The sequence below is a fragment of the Mytilus californianus genome, unplaced genomic scaffold (genome assembly GCF_021869535.1).
Source record: "Mytilus californianus isolate M0D057914Y unplaced genomic scaffold, xbMytCali1.0.p SCAF_2, whole genome shotgun sequence".
Classification (NCBI taxonomy): domain Eukaryota; kingdom Metazoa; phylum Mollusca; class Bivalvia; order Mytilida; family Mytilidae; genus Mytilus; species Mytilus californianus.
Genome location: NW_026262668.1, coordinates 139,026,189 through 139,048,831, shown reverse-complemented (window position 1 = coordinate 139,048,831; position 22,643 = coordinate 139,026,189). Strand labels below are relative to the sequence as shown.

General features: G+C 34.3%; 2 protein-coding genes and 1 long non-coding RNA gene across 20 annotated transcripts in view; 2 read left to right on the top strand and 1 right to left on the bottom strand.

Moving 5' to 3' along the window:
* Positions 1 to 1,808: 1,808 nt before the first annotated feature.
* LOC127731226 (uncharacterized protein C10orf67, mitochondrial-like) overlaps positions 1,809 to 22,643 on the bottom strand; it is a 48,864-nt gene continuing 28,029 nt past the window's right edge. For 10 of the 11 annotated variants that reach the window (XM_052240203.1, XM_052240206.1, XM_052240209.1 and 7 more), the window contains 9 exons: positions 21,143 to 21,172; positions 19,318 to 19,383; positions 17,068 to 17,175; positions 15,726 to 15,817; positions 12,133 to 12,198; positions 10,993 to 11,146; positions 9,556 to 9,706; positions 9,295 to 9,367; positions 1,809 to 2,856 (listed from right to left, as the gene is read on the bottom strand). In XM_052240203.1, the coding sequence (XP_052096163.1) occupies positions 2,775 to 2,856; positions 9,295 to 9,367; positions 9,556 to 9,706; positions 10,993 to 11,146; positions 12,133 to 12,198; positions 15,726 to 15,817; positions 17,068 to 17,175; positions 19,318 to 19,383; positions 21,143 to 21,172 (822 nt within the window). In that variant the 3' untranslated portion in view covers positions 1,809 to 2,774. The remainder of the gene's footprint in view (positions 2,857 to 9,294; positions 9,368 to 9,555; positions 9,707 to 10,992; positions 11,147 to 12,132; positions 12,199 to 15,725; positions 15,818 to 17,067; positions 17,176 to 19,317; positions 19,384 to 21,142; positions 21,173 to 22,643) is intronic. The other variant, XM_052240205.1, reaches the window with a different exon arrangement.
* On the top strand, positions 2,864 to 5,163 carry LOC127731230 (hepatitis A virus cellular receptor 1-like). 8 transcript variants are annotated; one of them, XM_052240224.1, is made up of 5 exons: positions 2,864 to 3,093; positions 3,145 to 3,195; positions 3,803 to 3,904; positions 3,956 to 4,159; positions 4,262 to 5,159. In XM_052240224.1, exons 2-5 carry the CDS (start codon positions 3,166 to 3,168, stop codon positions 4,493 to 4,495), a joined length of 570 nt encoding a protein of 189 aa, XP_052096184.1. In that variant the 5' UTR covers positions 2,864 to 3,093; positions 3,145 to 3,165; the 3' UTR covers positions 4,496 to 5,159. The 8 variants fall into 8 exon arrangements, with proteins under 8 accessions (XP_052096184.1, XP_052096186.1, XP_052096187.1 ...); XM_052240226.1 differs by lacking the exon at positions 3,145 to 3,195 and having other exon boundaries at positions 2,864 to 3,042; positions 4,262 to 5,158; XM_052240227.1 differs by lacking the exons at positions 2,864 to 3,093; positions 3,145 to 3,195 and adding an exon at positions 3,202 to 3,348 and having other exon boundaries at positions 3,956 to 4,057; positions 4,262 to 5,163.
* On the top strand, positions 8,087 to 8,985 carry LOC127731232 (uncharacterized). Its single transcript, XR_007995561.1, has 3 exons — positions 8,087 to 8,215; positions 8,569 to 8,656; positions 8,745 to 8,985. It is a non-coding gene; the product is annotated as an uncharacterized LOC127731232 (long non-coding RNA).

Sequence of the window (22,643 nt, the reverse complement as noted above, 5' to 3'; positions counted from 1 at the left end):
TTGACAGTCTTAAGAGATTGTGATGCTATTGAGTGGTACCTGCTCAATGATTGTAACTTAATATGTTGACAGTCTTAAGAGATTGTGATGCTAATAAGTGGTGCCTGCTCAATGATTGTAACTTAATATGTTGACAGTCTTAGGAGATTGTGATGCTAATAAGTGGTGCCTGCTCAATGATTGTAACTTAATATGTTGACAGTCTTAAGAGATTGTGATGCTAATAAATGGTGCCTGCTCAATGATTGTAACTTAATATGTTGACAGTCTTAAGAGATTGTGATGCTATTAAGTGGTACCTGCTCAATGATTGTAACTTAATATGTTGACAGTCTTAAGAGATTGTGATGCTATTAAGTAGTACCTGCTCAATGATTGTAACTTAATATGTTGACAGTCTAAAGAGATTGTGATGCTAATCAGTAGTACCTGCTCAATGATTGTAACTTAATATGTTGACAGTCTTAAGAGATTGTGATGCTATTAAGTAGTACCTGCTCAATGATTGTAACTTAATATGTTGACAGTCTTAAGAGATTGTGATGCTATTGAGTGGTACCTGCTCAATGATTGTAACTTAATATGTTGACAGTCTTAAGAGATTGTGATGCTATTAAGTAGTACCTGATCAATGATTGTAACTTAATATGTTGACAGTCTTAAGAGATTGTGATGCTATTAAGTGGTACCTGCTCAATGATTGTAACTTAATATGTTGACAGTCTTAAGAGATTGTGATGCTAATAAGTGGTACCTGATCAATGATTGTAACTTAATATGTTGACAGTCTTAAGAGATTGTGATGCTAATAAGTAGTAACTGCTCATTGATTGTAACTTAATATGTTGACAGTCTTAAGAGATTGTGATGCTAATAAGTGGTACCTGCTCAATGATTGTAACTTAATATGTTGACAGTCTTTGAGGTAGTGATGCTAATAAGTTGTTTGTAACTTAATATGTTGACAGTCTTTGAGGTAGTGATGCTGATAAGTGGTTTGTAACATAATATGTTGACAGTCTTTGAGGTAGTGATGCTAATAAGTGGTTTGTAACTTAATATGTTGACAGTCTTAGAGGTAGTGATGCTAATAAGTGGTGCCTGCTCAATAATTGTAACTTAATATGTTGACAGTCTTAGAGGTAGTGATGCTAATAAGTGGTGCCTGCTCAATAATTGTAACTTAATATGTTGACAGTCTTCCATGTAACAGTAAATGTCTCCCTAAAAAACATAGCATTGAAAAAAAGTCCAAGGACAAGTGAACCCTGTTAGTACATATACACTTAATTACCATGCTATACTACAGAAGTCAAGGTCATCAAACAACCTAGTAGTACCCAGCTGTAGTTTTTAAGCAGTTATTGAACCATAACAATGAGGTCAACGACATGTGACATATGCCAGAGAGAAACATCAGACCATTAAAATCGAAATACCAATGTCTTCCTGTGCCAAAAGTTTACATTGACGCCATAGAATAAAAAATCCAATTCTTTTGCAGACAAGACTAAAATGCTGAATCAATCAAGCAGAAGTCCTATGGTCATTTTTTAAATGTTCTAAATGATGAAATTCGATCAATTTTTTTTCTTCCTTCTTTTAAAGGTGTTAAACAGGTGTTCTGCTACAAATCATAAGATTTGTCAAGCTTTAATATATTTGTGTAAACTTCTTTTCTATCTTTCTAAATAATACTTATTTCTTAAATTCATCTGAGTTCATGTAATGGGTTCTTGTTGTTCAATCTTGAGTTGAATGTGTAGTCTGTCCTTCTCCTACTTTCATTTTTTTAATCAACACATACAAAGATTTTTATATCTTTTATTGCTTACAGTCTCAAGAAGTAACATTTATCGATAACAAAAAAATCATTTCACTATAAACAAAAACTGTATAATTTTATAAATCAATTTTCTTGGACGGAATAAATAATCTCTAAACTTTTAACAAATGGTGAAAATATATCCAGAGTTTAAATATTGTTTAACTAAACCAAACCAACCATGCTTATGTTATACATTGGTTTTGAGTGAACAGTAATCTATGTTCAAACCAAGTTTCACAAATACTTTTTTAAAAATATAAAAAATAAAAATATGTCTACATAAATATTAAATATCACAGTCAGGAACAGCAGTATATGATACAACACAATGGAAGAATAAAAAAATATATGTTACCTTTTTCTTAGAAATAAGACACTTATCCATCACAAGAAGTTAAAAATACAATCCTTTAATAAAATAATACATTTCAAGGAGTCAAAATATTCATTTCATTAGATTTGTTTTTATAAAAAATAAGACCTTCGGCATAAAATCAGCAGTAAGGTAAAAAGCAGCGTGACATTTTTTATACTCTTCACATACTCCTGCCATTGTTTCCATAAACAGTTGACCACTATAAAACCCTCTCAATCCACTATTCATTAGTTAGGACCACTCACACTCATGACAAAAGTCTACATCAAAATAAATTAAAAGCATTTATTAAGAACATGCAGCAGTCATAGCAAAAGTAATTTTTGGCTGACTCAAGCATAATATGCCTTAGAAATGCTGTTGTTTAATGAACAAACCTCTATTTTATGTTCATCAATATATTTAAATCTTATCTGAGGTGTTGTAATGAATAAATGAGAACACCACTGAACATCATCTCAACCTTGTAATATCAGTACTTGAACAATTCAGACTCAACCTCAGAATATGCCAGTAAACAGTTGTCATACAAGTACAAAATATAAAACTTCCAATGTTAACACTGTATAACTATGTCTTTTGTCCTTCATGGTATAATCTGGCCTTTTCTTTCTCTGATGGAGTACCATCTGTGACAAATTCTTGAGAAGGCCTACAAATTAAAATTAAAAGGCAAAATTCAGTTAAAAGACTCCTAAGAGCAACGCCAATAGTCAGAATGTTGTCACATTTATAATGCTATACATATAAACAAAACAGGACTTGAATCAAAATACTACAACATAAGGTACTAAAAACAACATTAGATATGCTAGAGGCTCAAAGGAGTCTGAACTTGGTACCAACAACAACATTAGATATGCTAGAGGCTCAAAGGAGTCTGAACTCGGTACCAACTACAACATTAGATATGCTAGAGGCTCTAAGGAGTCTGAACTAGGTACCAACTACAACATGAGATATGCTAGAGGCTCAAAGGAGTCTGAACTTGGTACCAACAACAACATTAGATATGCTAGAGGCCCAAAGGAGTCTGAACTCGGTACCAACTACAACATTAGATATGCTAGAGGCTCAAAGGAGTCTGAACTTGGTACCAACAACAACATTAGATATGCTAGAGGCTCAAAGGAGTCTGAACTCGGTACCAACTACAACATTAGATATGCATGAGGCTCTAGGAGTCTGAACTCCACATCTGGTATTTATCAACAACAACATTAGATATGCTAGAGGCTCAGAGGAGTCTGAACTAGGTAACAACTAAAGGAGTCTGAACTCGGTACCAACACCAACATTAGATATGCATGAGGCTCTAGGAGTCTGAACTCCACATCTGGTATTTATCAACAACAACATTAGATATGCTAGAGGCTCAAAGGAGTCTGAACTAGGTACCAACTACAACATGAGATATGCTAGAGGCTCAAAGGAGTCTGAACTAGGTACCAACTACAACATTATATATGCTAGAGGCTCAAAGGAGTCTGAACTCGGTACCAACTACAACATTAGATATGCTAGAGGCTCAAAGGAGTCTGAACTCGGTACCAACTACAACATTAGATATGCTAAAGGCTCAAAGGAGTCTGAACTAGGTACCAACTACAACATTAGATATGCTAGAGGCTCAAAGGAGTCTGATCTCGGTACCAACTACAACATTAGATATGCTAGAGGCTCAAAGGAGTCTGAACTCGGTACCAACTACAACATTAGATATGCTAAAGGCTCAAAGGAGTCTGAACTAGGTACCAACTACAACATTAGATATGCTAGAGGCTCAAAGGAGTCTGAACACAGTACCAACTACAACATTAGATATGCTAGAGGCTCAAAGGAGTCTGAACTCGGTACCAACAACAACATTAGATATGCTAGAGGCTCAAAGGAGTCTGAACTCGGTACCAACTACAACATTAGATATGCTAGAAGCTCAAAGGAGTCTGAACTCGGTACCAACTACAACATTACATATGCTAGAGGCTCAAAGGAGTCTGAACTCGGTACCAACTACAACATTAGATATGCTAAAGGCTCAAAGGAGTCTGAACTAGGTACCAACTACAACATTAGATATGCTAGAGGCTCAAAGGAGTCTGATCTCGGTACCAACTACAACATTAGATATGCTAGAGGCTCAAAGGAGTCTGAACTCGGTACCAACAACAACATTAGATATGCTAGAGGCTCAAAGGAGTCTGAACTCGGTACCAACTACAACATTAGATATGCTAGAAGCTCAAAGGAGTCTGAACTCCACATCTGGTAATTCTCAACAACAACATTAGATATGCTAGAGGCTCAAAGGAGTCTGAACTCCACATCTGGTATTTATCAACAACAACATTAGATATGCTAGAGGCTCAAAGGAGTCTGAACTCGGTACCAACTACAACAATAGATATGCTAGAGACTCAAAGGAGTCTGAACTTCGCATCTAATACACGATTTAAATATTAACATGGTACTTCGGCAGCTTAAAGTGCCCTTAAATGTGGAAAAAGCTCTTTTTGAAACTTCATCCATCAATTATATATATTAGAGGTGTTCACATACCAAGCCTAAACTGGTTAGTTTGTGTGTTTTCATCAATTAAAACCAATGAAAACTTATTAAGCCCCTTATTGAAATAAAATCTTTTTGGAACACCATGCAGAAACAAAAGCAGAGTAGAAGATTTTTAAAAATTGGCCAATCAGAATCCCTGGTGGCCATGTTTTTCATCCAATTAATACCAAATGAGGGTAATAAGTAGAAGACCTTCCATACATAATTTGGAAAATGTTTGCTAAGAATTTTTTGGAAGAGTTTCTATATATTATTCTTACCAAGTTTATTCCAAACTAGTTTAGTGGTTTCAGACAGGAAGAAAATTTAAATTGTTTAATGATGGTGGGACAGGTGATGACTATAGCTCATATTGCCTTATGGACCAGGTGAGCTAAAAAAAAACCAACACAAACACTATCAAATAACAACATTCATATTTGTCAGATTAGGGTTGAACATCTTCAGGTAATATAATATATCAATAAAAAGTTGGGTCCCCAAGGTTAGAACACAGATACTTGCTTACCTTTTGGATGTGTCAAGTAATGGTTGTAAATCTCCAGGTAATATTAAAGATAGGTTGACTCCCAAGGGTGAGAACTACGATACTGGCTTACCTTTTGGATGTGTCAAGTAATGGTTGTACATCTCCAGGTAATATTGTTAATAGGTCGACTCCCAATGGTGTGAACTACGATACTAGCTTACCTTTTGGATGTGTCAAGTAACGGTTGTACATCTCCAGGTAATATTGTTGATTGGTTGACTCCCAAGGGCGAGAACTAAAATACTAGCTTGCCTGGGTCAGGGTGTGGTTCATGTTGATTGGTAGACTCCCAAGGTTGAGAACTACGATACTAGCTTACCTGGGTCAGGGTGTGGTTCATGTTTATAGGTCGACTTCCAAGGGTGAGAAAAACAATACTAGCTTACCTGGGTCAGGGTGTGGTTCATGTTGATCGGTCAACTCTCAAGGGTGAGAACTACGATACTAGCTTACCTTTTGGATGTGTCAAGTAATGGTTGTACATCTCCAGGTAATATTGTTGATTGGTTGATTCCCAAGGTTGAGAACCATAATACTAGCTTACATGGTTCACGGTGTGGTTCATGTTGATTGGTCGACTCCCAAGGGTGAGAACTACGATACAAGCTTACATGGTTCACGGCGTGGTTCATAATGATTGGTTGACTCCCAATGGTGAGAAATACAATACTAGCTTACCAGGGTCAGGGTGTGGTTCATGTTGATTGGTCGACTCCCAAGGGTGAGAACTAGAATACTAGCTTACCTGGGTCAGGGTGTGGTTCATGTTGATTGGTCAACTCCCAAGGGTGAGAACTACAATACTAGCTTACCTGGGTCAGGGTTTGGTTATGTTAATAGGTCAACTTCCAAGGGTGAGAAATACAATACTAACTTACCTGGGTCAGTGTGTGGTTCATGTTGATTGGTCGACTCCCAAGGGAGAGAAATACAATACAAGCTTATTTGGGTCAGTGTGTCGTTCATGTTGATAGGTCAACTCCCAAGTCTGAGAACTACAATACTAGCTTACCTTTTGGATGTGTCAAGTAATGGTTGTACATCTCAAGGTAATATTGTTGATTGGTCAACTCATAATGGTGAGAACTACAATACTAGCTTACATTTTGGATGTGTCAAGTAATGGTTGTACATCTCCAGGTAATATTGTTGATTGGTCAACTCCCAAGGGTGAGAACTACAATACTAGCTTACTTAGGTCATGGTGTGGTTCATGTTGATTGGGAGACTTTCAAGGGTGAGAACTACGATACTAGCTTACTTGGGTCAGGGTGTGGTTCATGTTGATTGGTCGACTCCCAAGGGTGAGAACTATGATACTAACTTACATGGTTCAGGGTGTGGTTCATGTTGATTGGTCAACTCAAAAGGATGAGAAATACAATACTAGCTTACTTGGGTCAGGGTGTGGTTCATGTTGATTGGTCGATTCCCAAGGGTGAGAACTATTATACTAGCTTACCTGGTTCAGGGTGTGGTTCATGTTGATTGGTTGACTACCAAGGGTGAGAACTATTATACTACCTTACCTGGGTCAGATTGTGGTTCATGTTGATAGGTCGACTCCCAAGGTTGAGAACTAGGATACTAGCTTACCTGGGTCAGATTGTGGTTCATGTTGATTGGTCAACCCCCAAGGGTGAGAACTATTATACTAGCTTACCTGGTTCAGGGTGTTGTTCATGTTGATTGGTTGACTCCCAAGGGTGAGAACTATTACTGTAAATTCAGAAATTATTGCGTGCATTTATTATTGCGATTTTGTCATTTTAGACTAAAATGCGATTTTAATTTTTGCGATATTGTGAAAAATCCTGTTTAATTCATGTACAAAGTTTTAAAATGCGAGTTTAAATTATTGCGATTATAACCCTGTCGCATTTTTCGCAATAATAAAAACATCGCAATAATTTCTGAATTTACAGTATACTAGCTTACCTGGTTCAGGCTGTGGTTCACGTTGATTGGTCAACTCCCAAGGGTGAGAACTATGATACTAGCTTACCTGGTTCAGGGTGTGGTTCATGTTGATTGGTCGACTCCCAAGGGTGAGAACTACAATTCTAGCTTACCTGGGTCAGGGTGTGGTTCATGTTGATTGGTCAACTCCCAAGGGTGAGAACTAAATTTCTAGCTGACTTGGTTCAGGGTGTGGTTCATGTTGATTGGTTGACTCCCAAGGGTGAGAAATACAATGCTAGATTTCTTGGGCCTTGGTGTGGTTCATGTTGCTAGGGATCTTTGGTTTGCTACCTTGTGTTATGTGTACTTTTGTTAAGTCATTTTGTCATTTTTAGTTTTTTGCCATGGCATTGTCAGTTTTTTTTTACTTGTAAGTTTGAATGTCCCTTTGGTATCTTTCGCCTCTCTCTTGTACATCTACAGGTAATATCTTTAATAGGTTGAGTCCCAGGATGAGAAATAGGTAACTAGCACTATCTGGGTGTGTCAAGTAACGGTTGTACATCTACAGGTAATATCTTTAATAGGTTGAGCCCAAGGATGAGAAATAGGTAACTAGCATTATCTGGGTGTGTCAAGTAACAATGGTAAATCTACAGGTAATATCTTTAATAGGTTGAGCCCCAGGATGAGAAATAGGTAACTAGCATTATCTGGGTGTGTCAAGTAACAGTTGTACACCTACAGGTAATATCTTTAATAGGTTGAGCCCCAGGATGAGAAATAGGTAACTAGCATTATCTGGGTGTGTCAAGTAACGTTGTACATCTACAGGTAATATCTTTAATAGGTTGAGCCCAAGGATGAGAATAGGAAACTAGCACTATCTGGGTGTGTCAAGTAACGGTTGTACATCTACAGGTAATATCTTTAATAGGTTGAGCCCAAGGATGAGAAATAGGTAACTAGCACTATCTGGGTGTGTCAAGTAACGGTTGTACATCTACAGGTAATAGCTTTAATAGGTTGAGCCCAAGGATGAGAAATAGGTAACTAGCATTATCTGGGTGTGTCAAGTAACTGTTGTACATCTACAGGTAATATCTTTAATAGGTTGAGCCCAAGGATGAGAAACAGGTAACTAGCATTATCTGGGTGTGTCAAGTAACGGTTGTACATCTAAAGGTAATATCTTTAATAGGTTGAGCCCAAGGATGAGAAAAAGGTAACTACCACTATCTGGGTGTGTCAAGTAACGGTTGTACATCTACAGGTAATATCTTTAATAGGTTGGGTCCCTAGGATAAGAAATAGGAAACTAGCACTATCTGGGTGTGTCAAGTAACTGTTGTACATCTACAGGTAATATCTTTAATAGGTTGAGCCCAAGGATGAGAAATAGGAAACTAGCACTATCTGGGTGTGTCAAGTAACGGTTGTACATCTACAGGTAATATCTTTAATAGGTTGAGCCAAAGGATGAGAAATAGGTAACTAGCATTATCTGGGTGTGTCAAGTAACGGTTATAAATTTACAGGTAATATCCTTGATACATTGGGTCTCAAGGATGAGAACTAGGATAAGAGCTTTCCTTCTGGGTGTCTCAAGTCAGCTTTTCATATACAGGTTGTGTGCCTGATAGGCTAGGTCCACAGGGGGAGAAATAATATACAAACTTACCTAGGGTCAGGTCACAACTGTACATCTACAGGTATTGTTAAAAAGTTGGGTCCATAGGGTGAGAACTAATCCCCAGGGTGAGATCTAAGATACAAATTGATCTAGAGGTCCCCAGGGTCAGAACTAAGATACGAACTTACCTAGATGGTGGGTCAGGTAACGGTTGTACATCTACAGGTATCTAGCTTACCTAGAGGTCCCCAGGATCAGAACTAAGATACAAACTTACCTAAATGGTGGGCCAGGTAACGGTTGTACATCTACAGGTATCTAGCTTACCTAGAGGTCCCCAGGGTCAGAACTAAGATACAAACTTACCTAGATGGTGGGTCAGGTAACGGTTGTACATCTACAGGTATCTAGCTTACCTAGAGGTCCCCAGGGTCAGAACTAAGATACAAACTTACCTAGACGGTGGGTCAGGTAATGGTTGTACATCTACAGGTAAGTCATCTTCTCCTTCAGACATTACTTGGTTTTCTGAAATAAATATAGAAATAATAAGAAAAAACAAATATCAATAGTGATAAAACATATTTTTTATAAGGGTAATGGCTGCAAACTTTTAGTCTGATGCCACTCAGATACGAGGAGACTATATAATACACATAACCTTTCTCCCCTTAAACTGCATGATATCAATAGCTTTCTTAGGACATAAAACTTACCATCAACTGAAAACATGGCAGTGCCACGCCCACTGGGAGCTGATACAGTGTATGAAATATAATCTTTCTCTCCTAAAACTCCCCCGACATTGAGTGGCTGTCCTTGGGCAGGTTGAGGCTGTGGCTGTTGCCTTCCTCTACCAATGTCTGGCTGCAAATAAACAAGTCATTAGTAACATTTCTTTCTTTTAAACAACTAATTTAATAGAACATTAATTGCACTGTCCATATATGAAAAACACTGTATGTTAAATTCTACTAACTTCTATAAAGTTCCTTAATGTATGTACTTTACATATGGAACATGTAATTGCATTGATAATGTCTGCAGTGGTATGTTGATGATAGAATATTCATTTTTTGTACAGCATATTTGTTTTCAAACCTAAAACTTATGTATTAAAGTAATGAGCAAAAACTACTAAAGATGGTGATGTGATACAAATAGCTTATTGAGTAAGATTGTAGCTCATTCTCTTTACATCATTAACCATGATCACACTGACTTATATTTAATCAAACACATCATGGATGACTTATTTTTTACATTATGGTGACATCATTATTGATATGTTGACACAAGATAATATTACACACTATACAGGGCTATGCAGGCCCCTAGAGAGTTAAGTGTCCTCCTCTTTACAGACATATATTATATTTTGTAATTCCTCCATATGAAGTCAATTCAAGCATCTGAGATCAAATAAAAAAGAAACTGCAAAACTATTGTTTTTGCTTAAAAAAAAAGATTTAACATGAGTTGGACTTATTCTAATCACTATTTCATAATATTTTACAGAATATAAAACTATCACTACCGGTACCTTTCTGTTCATGGCAAATTATTTTGGCCCTAGAGGTTCATAATGATAATTGACCAGATGATTAACAGGTGCATATCTAGGGCAATCAGTTGATAATTTGTTTACTGAGACAATATGGTCTATTTTTGATATTAAATTGTATAATTATAAAATATAATTGAAGCCATGAATACATTGTGAATGAAACTGTTTAGGTGATGATCAGCAAGCAGACAACAAAACTTACCTGTATTGTTCCATGTTATCCATTGTTATTACTGGTATAGTCAATAAGAAAAAATATACATGGGAAAAAGTAGCAATAGAAACAAAGCCAGAAGCTGTATTGTGTTGCCAAATGAAATCAAAATACGCATTTTGCGACATTGCTGTTGTAATTTTATGATCAAAATTAACAGGTTTTTTATTACCTCTTCCTTAATTGTATACTTATTATCTAAGATGAACAAAGAAAATGATCACATCATTAAGGATGTATTTAGAAAACTTGACTGCTCACAAGGGTGCAGACAGAAAATGATCACATAATTAAGGAGGTATTCAGAAAACTTAACTGCTCACAAGGGTGCAGACAAAAAAGTATCAATGCTTTCAGACAAAAATAACTTACTATTACAGGTTTCTTGATAGGACTATTTATTTTATTGGTGGGTAATATACCCATGGGTGTATCCACTGCATAACTAACAGCCGCATGATGTAAGGCTGCAGCTTGTCTCTGTAATGTTTGTCTGATGTAGCTCTCATCCTTCAAGGCATGTAAACTGTTAAAATATTATAATATTTGGTTAGTAACAGCAGTGTGGTCAAATGCTTAATAGATTGTCTTGTGTAGATCTCATCCTTCAGGGCATGTTAACTGTCAAAATGAACTTTAAAGTTTGTTTTTTAAAAGTTTTTCAATGAGAATCTTAATGATACAGTTTAATGACCTGTCTGTATGGATAAAACAACAAACAAGAAACATCAATATCCAATATAAACTGTAAATATAGACACAGAGATATGTAATTTTGAAAGCAAAATGCAATTATTTTAATCAAAATAGCAAATCTTTAACATGTAATGCAAAATATGCAACACATTTAAAAATCAATGAACTAAATAATCTCCAAGGAAATGAGATATGCCAATATGATAATATAACTGCATACAACACATCATTGACTTATCACAAGTGGTTTCCCTTAAAATGACCTAATCACAAACTTCAACATGTAAACTATGCAAAAGTTTCAAAGTCAATTAACCATGACTGAGGGGGCAGGGTCAAATAACCTCTATGGAAATGAGAGGTGCTAATGCTACTACAAATGCATACCAAATACTATTGACTAACCGTTATTAGTTCATCTTAAACTGATCTTATCACAACCCTAACATTTCAACTAAAAGTCAATAGACTATGACTGAGGGAGCTAGGTCAGAAATTTCCATGGAAATGATTTGTGTCTAATACTTATAGAATAATGACATATTTGTTTTTGATACTGATCAAGAGAGCTGATGTTGGAGGTGAGGCAGTCAGTATCATAAAACAAAATACCAATGCTGTCTGAAAATGAATAAAACAACAGTTTAAACTTTTGCTATAGCAACACAATAAATAAATAAACAATCCATGATAGAAAGATGTGAAGTAACTCTATTTACAGACTAGCTGAAACTATGTTAATGATCAAATATGTGAATCAATCATCTATGCTATAATGAAGATTGGTAAGCAAGTTAGTGATAATGATATTTATACCTCTGTTGTAATATGGCAAATTTCTTTTCCCAAGTCCTATGTACTCTTTCTATTTCTCTCTTTAATCTGAAATGAATTAAATACAATACAATTGTTCAGTTATAGAGACAAAACAATTAATATTCCTACAATACTATTTCAAAAAGCTAACAGATTTTCTTGTTTAGTAAAGTATAAATCTTAAAACGGATTTCTCAAATTCACACCTTTAAACCCATAAATTAAAGCAGTATTCCATATAAGAATTATACATTTGTATATTCGATTGTAATGTTTACACTTATATGAGTTGTTACAGATGTAGAAGGAAATTATCATCTTATCATTTATTAAAGAAATGACTGTAATATTTTTCTGTCTATGAAGAAATAACATAAAAAATTCGTAAGGGTTCCACGGAACCCAGTGTCTCGCCTACTTTTACTGTTAATCGCAGGCTCAACAAAAATGTGGAACAAAATAAATAAGAATATTCCTCTCTATACTATCTTTTGATTGTAAGTAGCTTCTGTCCAAGTTTGGTAAAAATCCAGGATAATTTATGAATCTAATAAATGTTTTAAATACTTAAACTGCAGACTGTATGTAAAGTTGACTGGAAGAAAAACTAAGTCCATTTATAAGTAAAATACGGAAAAAATGGAACAAAATTTTATCAAAATTTCCTTCTAGATACTAGCTTTTGATCATAAACAAGCTTCTGTCCAAGTGTGGTACAAATCCAGGATAGTTTAAGAAAGTTGTTAAAATTTTAAAAACTTTAACCACAGAGTGAATGTAATGTTAACTGGCAGAAAAACTAAGTCCATTTATAAGTAAAATACGGAAAAAATGGATTTTTTTTTTTACAAAATTTACTTCTGGATACTATCTTATGATCATAAACAAGCTTCTTTCCAAGTTTGGTAGAAATCCAGGATAGTTTAAGAAAGTTATTAAAATTTCAAAAACTTTAACCACAGAGTGAATGTAATGTTTCCTGGCAGAAAAACTAAGTCCATTTATAAGTAAAATACGGAAAAAATGGAATTTTTTTTTTACAAAATTTACTTTTGAATATAATATTATGAACATAAACAAGCTTCTGTCCAAGTTTGGTAGAAATCCAGGATAGTTTAAGAAAGTTATTAAACTTTCAAAAACTTTAACCACAGAGTGAATATTTGTGGACGCCGCCGACGACGACGACGACGCCGACGGAATGTAGGATCGCTATGTCTCGCTTTTTCGACAAAAGTCGAAGGCTCGACAAAAATGTGGTGCACACTTTTAAAATAACCTGCTATGTGGGTTATTCAGTGTGCACCACATTTTTTAGGTTTTTTTGAATAGACAGAAAAAATATTACAGTTAGTCCTTTTAATGTAAAACTAAATCCTATTTTAAAGGAGTAAATCATGACAAAACGTTGATGACATCACTTCGAACAAACTCAAACTTGATCTGTAACATATTATGATATGACTTCATATAAAATGTCAAACCAATGGAATGAAGGTTTACAGAAACTAGAGGCTCTCAAGAGCCTGTGTCGCTCACCTGTATTTACTGATGCTTTGGAAATCATGTAAAATAAGGTTAAAATCATAAATTAATAGTATTAGATATTAGATATTATAATGATATCTAAGATAATAACAAAAAACTGCAAAATTTTTGTAAAATTACTAACTCAGGGGCAGCAACCCAACAACGAGTCGTCGGATTTGTCTGAAAATTTCAGGGCAAATAAATCTAAATCTGATGAACATTTTTGCCACCTGTCAGATTTGCTCTAAATGCTTTAGTTTCAGAGATATAAACCAAAAACTGCATTTTACCCCTATGTTCTATTTTTAGCCATGGCGGCCATCTTGGTTGGTTGGCGGGGTCATGGGACAAAATTTTTAAACTAGATACCCTAATAATGATTATGGCCAAGTATGGTTAAATTTGTATCAGTAGTTTCAGAGAAGAAGATTTTTGTAAAAGATTACAAAAATTTACGAAAAATTGTTAAAAATTGATTATTAAGGGCAATAACTCCTAAAGGGGTCGACTGACAATTTTGGTCATGACAACTTATTTGTAGATCTTACTTTGCTGAACATTATTGCTGTTTACAGTTTATCTCTATCTATAATAATATTCAAGATAACCAAAAACTGCAAAATTTCCTTAAAATTACCAATTCAGGGGCAGCAACCCAACAACAGGTTGTCAGATTTGTCTGAAAATTTCAGGGCAGATAGATCTTGACCTGATAATCAGTTTTACCCTATGTCAGATTTCCTCTAAATGCTTTGGTTTCAGAGATATAAGCCAAAATCTACATTTCACCCCTATGTTCTATTTTTAGCCATGGCGGCCATCTTGGTTGGTTGGCAGGATCATCGGACACATTTTTTAAACTAGATACCCTAATGATGATTGTGGCCAAGTTTGGTTAAATTTGGCCCAGTGGTTTCAGAGGATAAGATTTTTGTAAAAAGCTAACGACGACGACGACTACGGACGACGGACGACGGACGCCAAGTGATGAGAAAAGCTCACTTGACCCTTCGGGTCAGGTGAGCTAAAAATGAGAAAAAATGGATGGACAAACTAATGGACTGACAGATAGAATGCAAACCTTGTCCATTTCAGCTGTCAGTCACTGAACTTGTTATCTATAAATTAATCAAGAACAAGACACAAACTAGAGGCTCTCAAGAGCCTGTGTCGCACACCTGTATTTACTGATGCTTTGGAAATCATGTAAAATAAGGTTAAAATCATAATTAATAGTATTAGATACTAGATATTATTATGATACCTAAGATAATAACAAAAAACTGTAAAATTTCTGTAAAATTACTTACTCAGGGGCAGCAACCCAACAACGGGTTGTCGGATTCGTCTGAAAATTTCAGGGAAGATAAATCTAAATCTGATGAACATTTTTGCCACCTGTCAGATTTGCTCTAAATGCTTTAGTTTCAGAGATATAAACCAAAAACTGCATTTTACCCCTATGTTCTAATTTTAACCAAGTCAGCCATGATGGTTGGTAGGCGGGGTCATCGGACAAATTTTTTAAACTAGATACCCTAATAATGATTATGGCCAAGTATGGTTAAATTTGTCTCAGTAGTTTCAGAGAAGAAGATTTTTGTAAAAGATTACAAAAATTTACGAAAAATTGTTAAAAATTGACTATAAAGGGCAATAACTCCTAAAGGGGTTGACTGACAATTTTGGTCATGACAACTTATTTGTAGATCTTACTTTGCTGAACATTATTGCTGTTTACAGTTTATCTCTATCTATAATAATATTCAAGATAATAACCAAAAACTGCAAAATTTCCTTAAAATTACCAATTCAGGGGCAGCAACCCAACAACAGGTTGTCAGATTTGTCTGAAAAATGATTGGCGGGGTCATCCGACACATTTTTTAAACTAGATACGCTAATGATGATTGTGGCCAAGTTTGGTTAAATTTGGCCCAGTGGTTTCAGAGGAGAAGATTTTTGTAAAAAGCTAACGACGACTGACGACAGACGCCAAGTGATGAGAAAAGCTCACTTGGCCCTTTGGGCCATGTGAGCTAAAAATATTATGTTATATCTACCTCTCTATTTCTTCTTTCAATCTTTTCTCATTCTTTATATACTTATCAATATCTGTGTCCATTTCAGCCTTTTCTTGGTTCTTCTTTCGCTCCTAAAATTCCAAAGATTCTATTACTATCAGTTATTCAAGAAAGAAAGAAAGAAAATTGTCCAGAGTAGTAGACCCTATTGCACATGCTTGAAAGTGTAATATGATATACTGTGAGTTACAATATTACTCAATACATTTATGCAATAACCCTTTTATAATATACCTTAGTGCCCACAAAATATACTGTAATTGTTCATTAATTAAAATCCCTTTCAATGTTGTTGACTCTATTTCTATTTTGCAATGAAGGAAATTAAATGATAGTTTCAAAATACACACATTTTAATAATATAAGTCTTTGTCAGGAATTAGAACATCAAAGGAACTGAAAACCTGTAACATGGTATTGACAAACAGGAATTAGAACATCAAGGAACTGAAAACCTGTCACATGGTATTGTCAAACAGGAATTAGAACATCAAAGGAACTGAAAACCTGTCACATGGAATGTCAAACAGGAATTAGAACACCAAAGGAACTGAAAACCTGTCACATGGTATTGTCAAACAGGAATTAGAACATCAAAGGAGCTGAAAACCTGTCACATGGTATAGTCAAACAGGAATTAGAACATCAAAGGAACTGAAAACCTGTCACATGGTATTGTCAAACAGGAATTAGAACATCAAAGGAGCTGAAAACCTGTCACATGGAATGTCAAACAGGAATTAGAACATCAAAGGAACTGAAAACCTGTCACATGGTATTGTCAAACAGGAATTAGAACATCAAAGGAGCTGAAAACCTGTCACATGGTATTGTCAAACAGGAATTAGAACATCAAAGGAACTGAAAACCTGTCACATGGAATGTCAAACTGGAATTAGAACATCAAAGAAACTGAAAACCTGTCACATGGAATGTCAAACAGGAATTAGAACATCAAAGGAGCTGAAAACCTGTCACATGGAATGTTAAACAGGAATTAGAACATCAAGGAACTGAAAACCTGTCATATGGTATTGCATAAACAGATGAAAGTAATGTCTTCTGAAATTAGTGTACAAGTGCAATATTGTGTTACATTACGAGCTAGGTTTGCTTAGTTTTTCAGATATTCTTATCAAACATTTGGTGATATACTATACCATAAATCTCCTTTTGTTTGAATTCAGATATTACTAACTTCAGCAAGATGTTCCTCCAACATTTTCTTTTGTTTGAATTCAAATATTACTAACCTAAGCAAGCGGTTCCTCCAACAATATTACTAACCTTAGCAAGCTGCTCCTCAATCAATATTACTAACCTTAGCAAGCTGTTCCTCCAACAATTTTTTTTGATCCTGAAGTAACTTGACTTTGTCTTTCTCTGCTGACTGTTGAGCTATAGACTCTCTCTGTGCATTAGCTTCTGCCTGAAATACAACTAATCTTTTAAGTACTGAGCCTAGGGAAAAACAGAACCAGAAACAGAATGTAAACAGAATAATCTAAAATGTACTGTTTTCCTTAATATTTTCATTTTCTGTTGCAGATAGGTTTTATACACAATTTTTCTTTCCCTTACAGTTAGGTTTTATAACATGAAAATGAGGAAAAGGACAATGGACATATGACAAATGGAAACTTCGTAACATAAAGTATCTGCATACAAGGTATGAAGCATCCAGGTCTTCTATCTTCTGAAATTTTAAGCTTTATGTAAATAGTTTATGCCACTGCCGGATAGTAATCCCTATGTCTCACATACTGTGAGAGGACAAAAATTTTGTCATTGAACTTGTTTTTTTGCTACTGGTAACATGTTTCTTTAATATTCCTTTATAAAAATTTTACTATTAGAGTTATCTCCTTTTAAATGGTTAAGTTGAAAAATTGTTTCGAACAAAAAAATAAACAAATATTTGTTTTTTGTTTATAGTGTTTATAATACAACAAGAGTGCACATGCTGAAATGTCTCGCCTTCTTTACTAACCATTGATTTTATGTTGATAGTCCTAAATACAAAGCTTTACTACAAGTAACACATAAACTTAACATGATCCTAGAAAATGAGGTCAAGGTCAGATAAACCAAACAAGAAATACATGTACACCTTACAATCATTCAATAAACCAAACATAGTTGACCTATTGCTTATTGTTTCTAAGAAACAGTCTTAAACATGAAAGCTTAACATTGACCAATGAACCATGAAAATGAGGTCAAGGTCAGATGAACCATGCCAGACAGACATGTACACCTTACAATCAATTTAGGCATTAAATATAGTTGACCTATTGCTTATAGTATCTAAGAAACAAACTTAACCATGAAAACTTAACATTGACCAATGAACCATGAAAATGAGGTCAAGGTCAGATGATACCTGCCAGACAGACATATACAGCTTACAATCCTTCCATACATCAAATATAGTTGATCTATTGCTTATAGTTGAAGAAAAACAGACCAAAACACAAAAACTTCACACTGAGAAATGAACTGTGAAAATGAGGTCAAGGTCAAATAAAACCTGTGAAACTGACATGTACATCATAAAATATTTCCATACACCATTTATAGTTGACCTATTGCATATAGTATTAGAAAAAAAGACCAAAACTCAATAACTTAACTCTGACCACTGAACCATGAAAATGAGGTCAAGGTCAGATGACACCTACCAGTTGGACATGTACACCTTACAATCATTCCATACACCCAATATACTAGACCTATTGCTTATAGTATCTGAGATATGGACTTGACCACCAAAACTTAACCTTGTTCACTGATCCATGAAATGAGGTCGAGGTCAAATGAAAATTGTCTGACGGGCATGAGGACCTTTCAAGGTACGCACATACCAAATATAGTTATCCTATTACTCATAATAAGAAAGAAATTAACATTACAAAAAAAGTTGACTTTTTTTTCAAGTAGTCACTGAACCATGAAAATGAGGTCAAGGAAAATGGACATATAACAGACGGAAACTTTGTTACATAAGGCATCTATATACAAAGTATGAAGCATCCAGGTCTTCTGGCTTCTAAAATATAAAGCTTTTAAGAAGTTAGCTATGCCGCCGCCACCGCCGCCACCGGATCACTATCCCTATGTCGAGCTTTCTGCGACAAAAGTCGCAGGCTCGACAATAAATCACTTATTTTTTTTATTCAAATAAAGTCTTACACATTAATTGCCAATCTATCTCAAATTTTTCTGATCTAAGCAAATAACTACACTGTTTGTGTACTGCTATTTCATATATAATATAAATTATAAACTGGAATATGACAGTTGTTTTCCATTCGCTTGATGTGTTTGAGCTTTTGATTTTGCAATTTTATAAAGGACTTTCCGTTTTATATTTCACTTGGAGGTCGGTATTTTTGTCATTTTACTTTTTACAATCCAAGATGGCAGTATACAGTTAATCTACCTTATGCCATGTTTTCTTTGTTTATTCTTTAACGTTGAAGACTGTTTAATGCCCTCAATCAAATGTAGTTATCTGAATGACATACACCCCATATATCTTTCAGACAGACAGAGAAGACAAATACCATACCTCTTCCTGAGCTTTCTGTAATTTCTGTTGGAACATTCTTTCCATCTCAGCTCTCTGTTTATCCATCTAAAATTTATCAGGTCAAATTATTTTAACTATGATCAGTGATTTGTATTATCAAACTTTGCATCAAAATCCTTTACTTAGGATGAAAAACTGTAAAGTCAGCATTGAAAAAAATGCAATTCCTATATGACATCATTACTATTTACATATCCTTTCGGTGTATAATGTGTTTACCTCACGCATTGCAACATGTTATTGTGAATGTAATTTTGTCCTGTGACATTTTCACTTGTTACTGGATATTATATTTTGAAAGAAGACAGTTATATTAGGTGGTTTTCTGCATGGTGAGTTGCTGACTGATGTTTTTTTTGTCTTTTTTGTTATTGTTTTTTTTTTACTTATTGCTTCCTCCAAAAGATGTATTTATACTTGTATGCAAATTTGTTTGCCATTACTTAAAATCACACAAGTTCCTGCAAAATTTGGCACCACAATTTAAAAAACTTGTAATTTGTGATTGTTTTATCTGCCTTATAGTTGTCTCATATGCATTAAACCCATATTCTTTTATCTTTATAAAGACTTTAGAATTGGTATGAAAAAATATTTACTTAGCACAAGATACAATAAAATCATAAAATTGTCAATATGTTAACAGTTAAAGTCAAGTAACTCTGGATTTACCTATCAGAAATAATTAAAACTGAAAGGACATTGTCTTTATAGAACCAAACATTAGTAAAACATTAGTACCAATCTATTTTTAGAAATTGAGTTTTCATGAGATGTACTCAGATGAACAGTTAACCATATCATTTCTCCTGCTGATGGCCATATAATAAAATGTTTATAATAAATGAACTAGGTGAAATATATGAATATATAAGTTTCCCATTTTCATGCAAGATGAATATATAATTTATAGATAAATATTTAGAGAAGTAATGTTGTGTAATGGACAGGGAGATGTTAATAAATACACTGCAATATCACTGTAGATTAATTCTATCTTTACACCCATGCATCTCATGCAATCACAATATCAAACAAATTGTAACAGTGCTGATTGACCAAGTAAGTCATCTACTCACTGACCAAATAATATTTGAGCAAAATGTTTGGTCTTTTTTTGCCAAATCGTCCTGTGATAAGTCATTTTTAACAATTTTTGAACGCATCTCTAATATGACACCCTATTGATGAAATCAAAGTAAATGGCAACATACAACTTAAAGCTTACATTTGCATTTTCTTAAAGCAATTATTTAGAAGATAATGATACACATTGTCAGGAACATTCAAGTCAAGTTTGGTAACATTTGGGCCAGTATTTCCGGAGGAGAAGATTTGTTTTAAAGTTTACAACCATGCGCAGCAACAACGAACGCCAAGTGATGGCAAAACCTTAAGTGGCCTTTAATGCCAGGTGAGCTAAAAATGTTATATTCTTTCAAATAACCACACACAAGTGAACAGTCCCATCTCAACTCTACAACACCAACATGTCTAATACTACCCATCATGCAATTTTCCTTACTTCATGTTTCAAATTTGTTGCAGAACAATGCAGTTTTTCCATACTAAATAGCATTTTCCATTTAAAGCCGTACAAATTTTGCATACTTTATATAAAATGTAAAAAAATAATACTTCCTTTAAATAAAGATTAAAAAAAAACCAGCCTGCATTGTCAATATAATGTTAAAACTTTACATAAACCTTTTATACTTGCTATACTATGTTTCAAGCAAAGATCAATGCCACCTAACCTTTATAAAGTGGTTTTGTGCATCATCAAAATATTTAAGAGTCTTACTTTTGTGAACTGTCGAATGTCTTTAAATGTCTGTTTTAAAATTCAAAACAACACATAAATGTTGAATTTTCACTCTGACATTAAATCGAAATGTGCAACCTTTGTTTCCAAATATAACTAAATTAAAATACTGAAAAAATATAAATATTATATAACTTGTATCCTTTATCTATGGAAAAACATAATTTCAGAGAGTCAAATGCCAAATATATGCAAGAAAGCACTGCTATTATCCCCAATATACTACTTGCTAGTAAGCTAAAGGCATGGTTCTTCAATATTCTTAGCTAAAATGTTTTCCTGATTTTTCAATTGGATGTAAAAAAAAAAAAAAATGCTATAAGAATATCATAACAAACATAAAGGGCTTTCCCCCTTGAACAAGTTGAAAGAAGATTAATAATGAATCAATACTTGAACAAAATTTACATCAAATCGTAGAAATTACAATATTGGTTTGCTTTATTCTCCACTCTGACAATACATATCACTATGAGATCAGACCTCACTAAATATTTCAGACAAAACCTAACATTTTGTGGCAGACTGGGAAACGGCAATGGAAATGTTAGAGAGTTTACTGTTAGAAGTTAGAAGCTCTGCACAAGAACACAGTTATATACTGATTAGGCATGCAATATAGAAAAATGGGGGAGGAGGCATTTCACTTACTCCATCAGTCTGAAATAATTAATAATTCATAAATTATTCATATAGTTATGTTAATGTTTAGGGATCATCTCAAAAGCTATCAAATGATTTCCAAAATGAACCCCTACATGATAAAAGAAGCTTTCTTGCTTTTTATATGCGAATACAAAAGAAGTACACAAGCTAAACATATAAAGTTTTAAAATTATTATGCATGTCATAGTTACTTCAGGAAATAAAATTTAGCATAAATATCATATACACTTTTTGAGATGACTCCTATAAAGTATATCAAAACAACAACACTCTTGTATCATACTTTCTACAATTAAACTGGAAAGATTGAGCCATACTTTCATAGTTCAACCATGAACACAGTGGTATACATTTTATTACATTTTTTAACCTTCACAACTCTTCATGACTTTACCTACATATTAATACGTATATACTGACTACTAAATGTAATTATCAGCAATTTGTACATTTTCCCTTTGAGCTAAGTGCCTAATATTTTTAAGATCATGGACAGGACTTGATACTCGAAAATATTAGGCAATGACACCATGTATCAGTGCAGCAACATCTCGTGCTCAATTCCATCCGCACTTCAATTCCATACCTGACACAAAAATACATATAGGAGGGAAGGAATGCCCTTTATCGTCAAGCGTCAAACGTCTGTTTTTCGCTACCGTTAGCATCAAATGAGGTACATACATCCTGTAATGGTTGATTATTCTATATGTATTGTGTGTCAGGTACATACATCCTGTAATGGTTGTAATAAGAAAATATTGACCACAAACAACTTTCAGAAGATTTTAACTACTGGAGATCTAAATCAGTT

Excerpts from the sequence above, each read along its gene's own strand:
- LOC127731230 (XM_052240219.1), top strand. The coding sequence starts at position 3,217 with ATGCTAGAGGCCCAAAGGAGTCTGAACTCGGTACCAACTACAACATTA. Across the intron at positions 3,905-3,955 it reads CTCAAAGGAGTCTGAACTCG|GTACCAACTACAACATTAGA; the intron begins GTACCAACTACA and ends AGTCTGAACTAG. Across the intron at positions 4,160-4,261 it reads CTCAAAGGAGTCTGAACTCG|GTACCAACTACAACATTAGA; the intron begins GTACCAACTACA and ends AGTCTGAACTAG.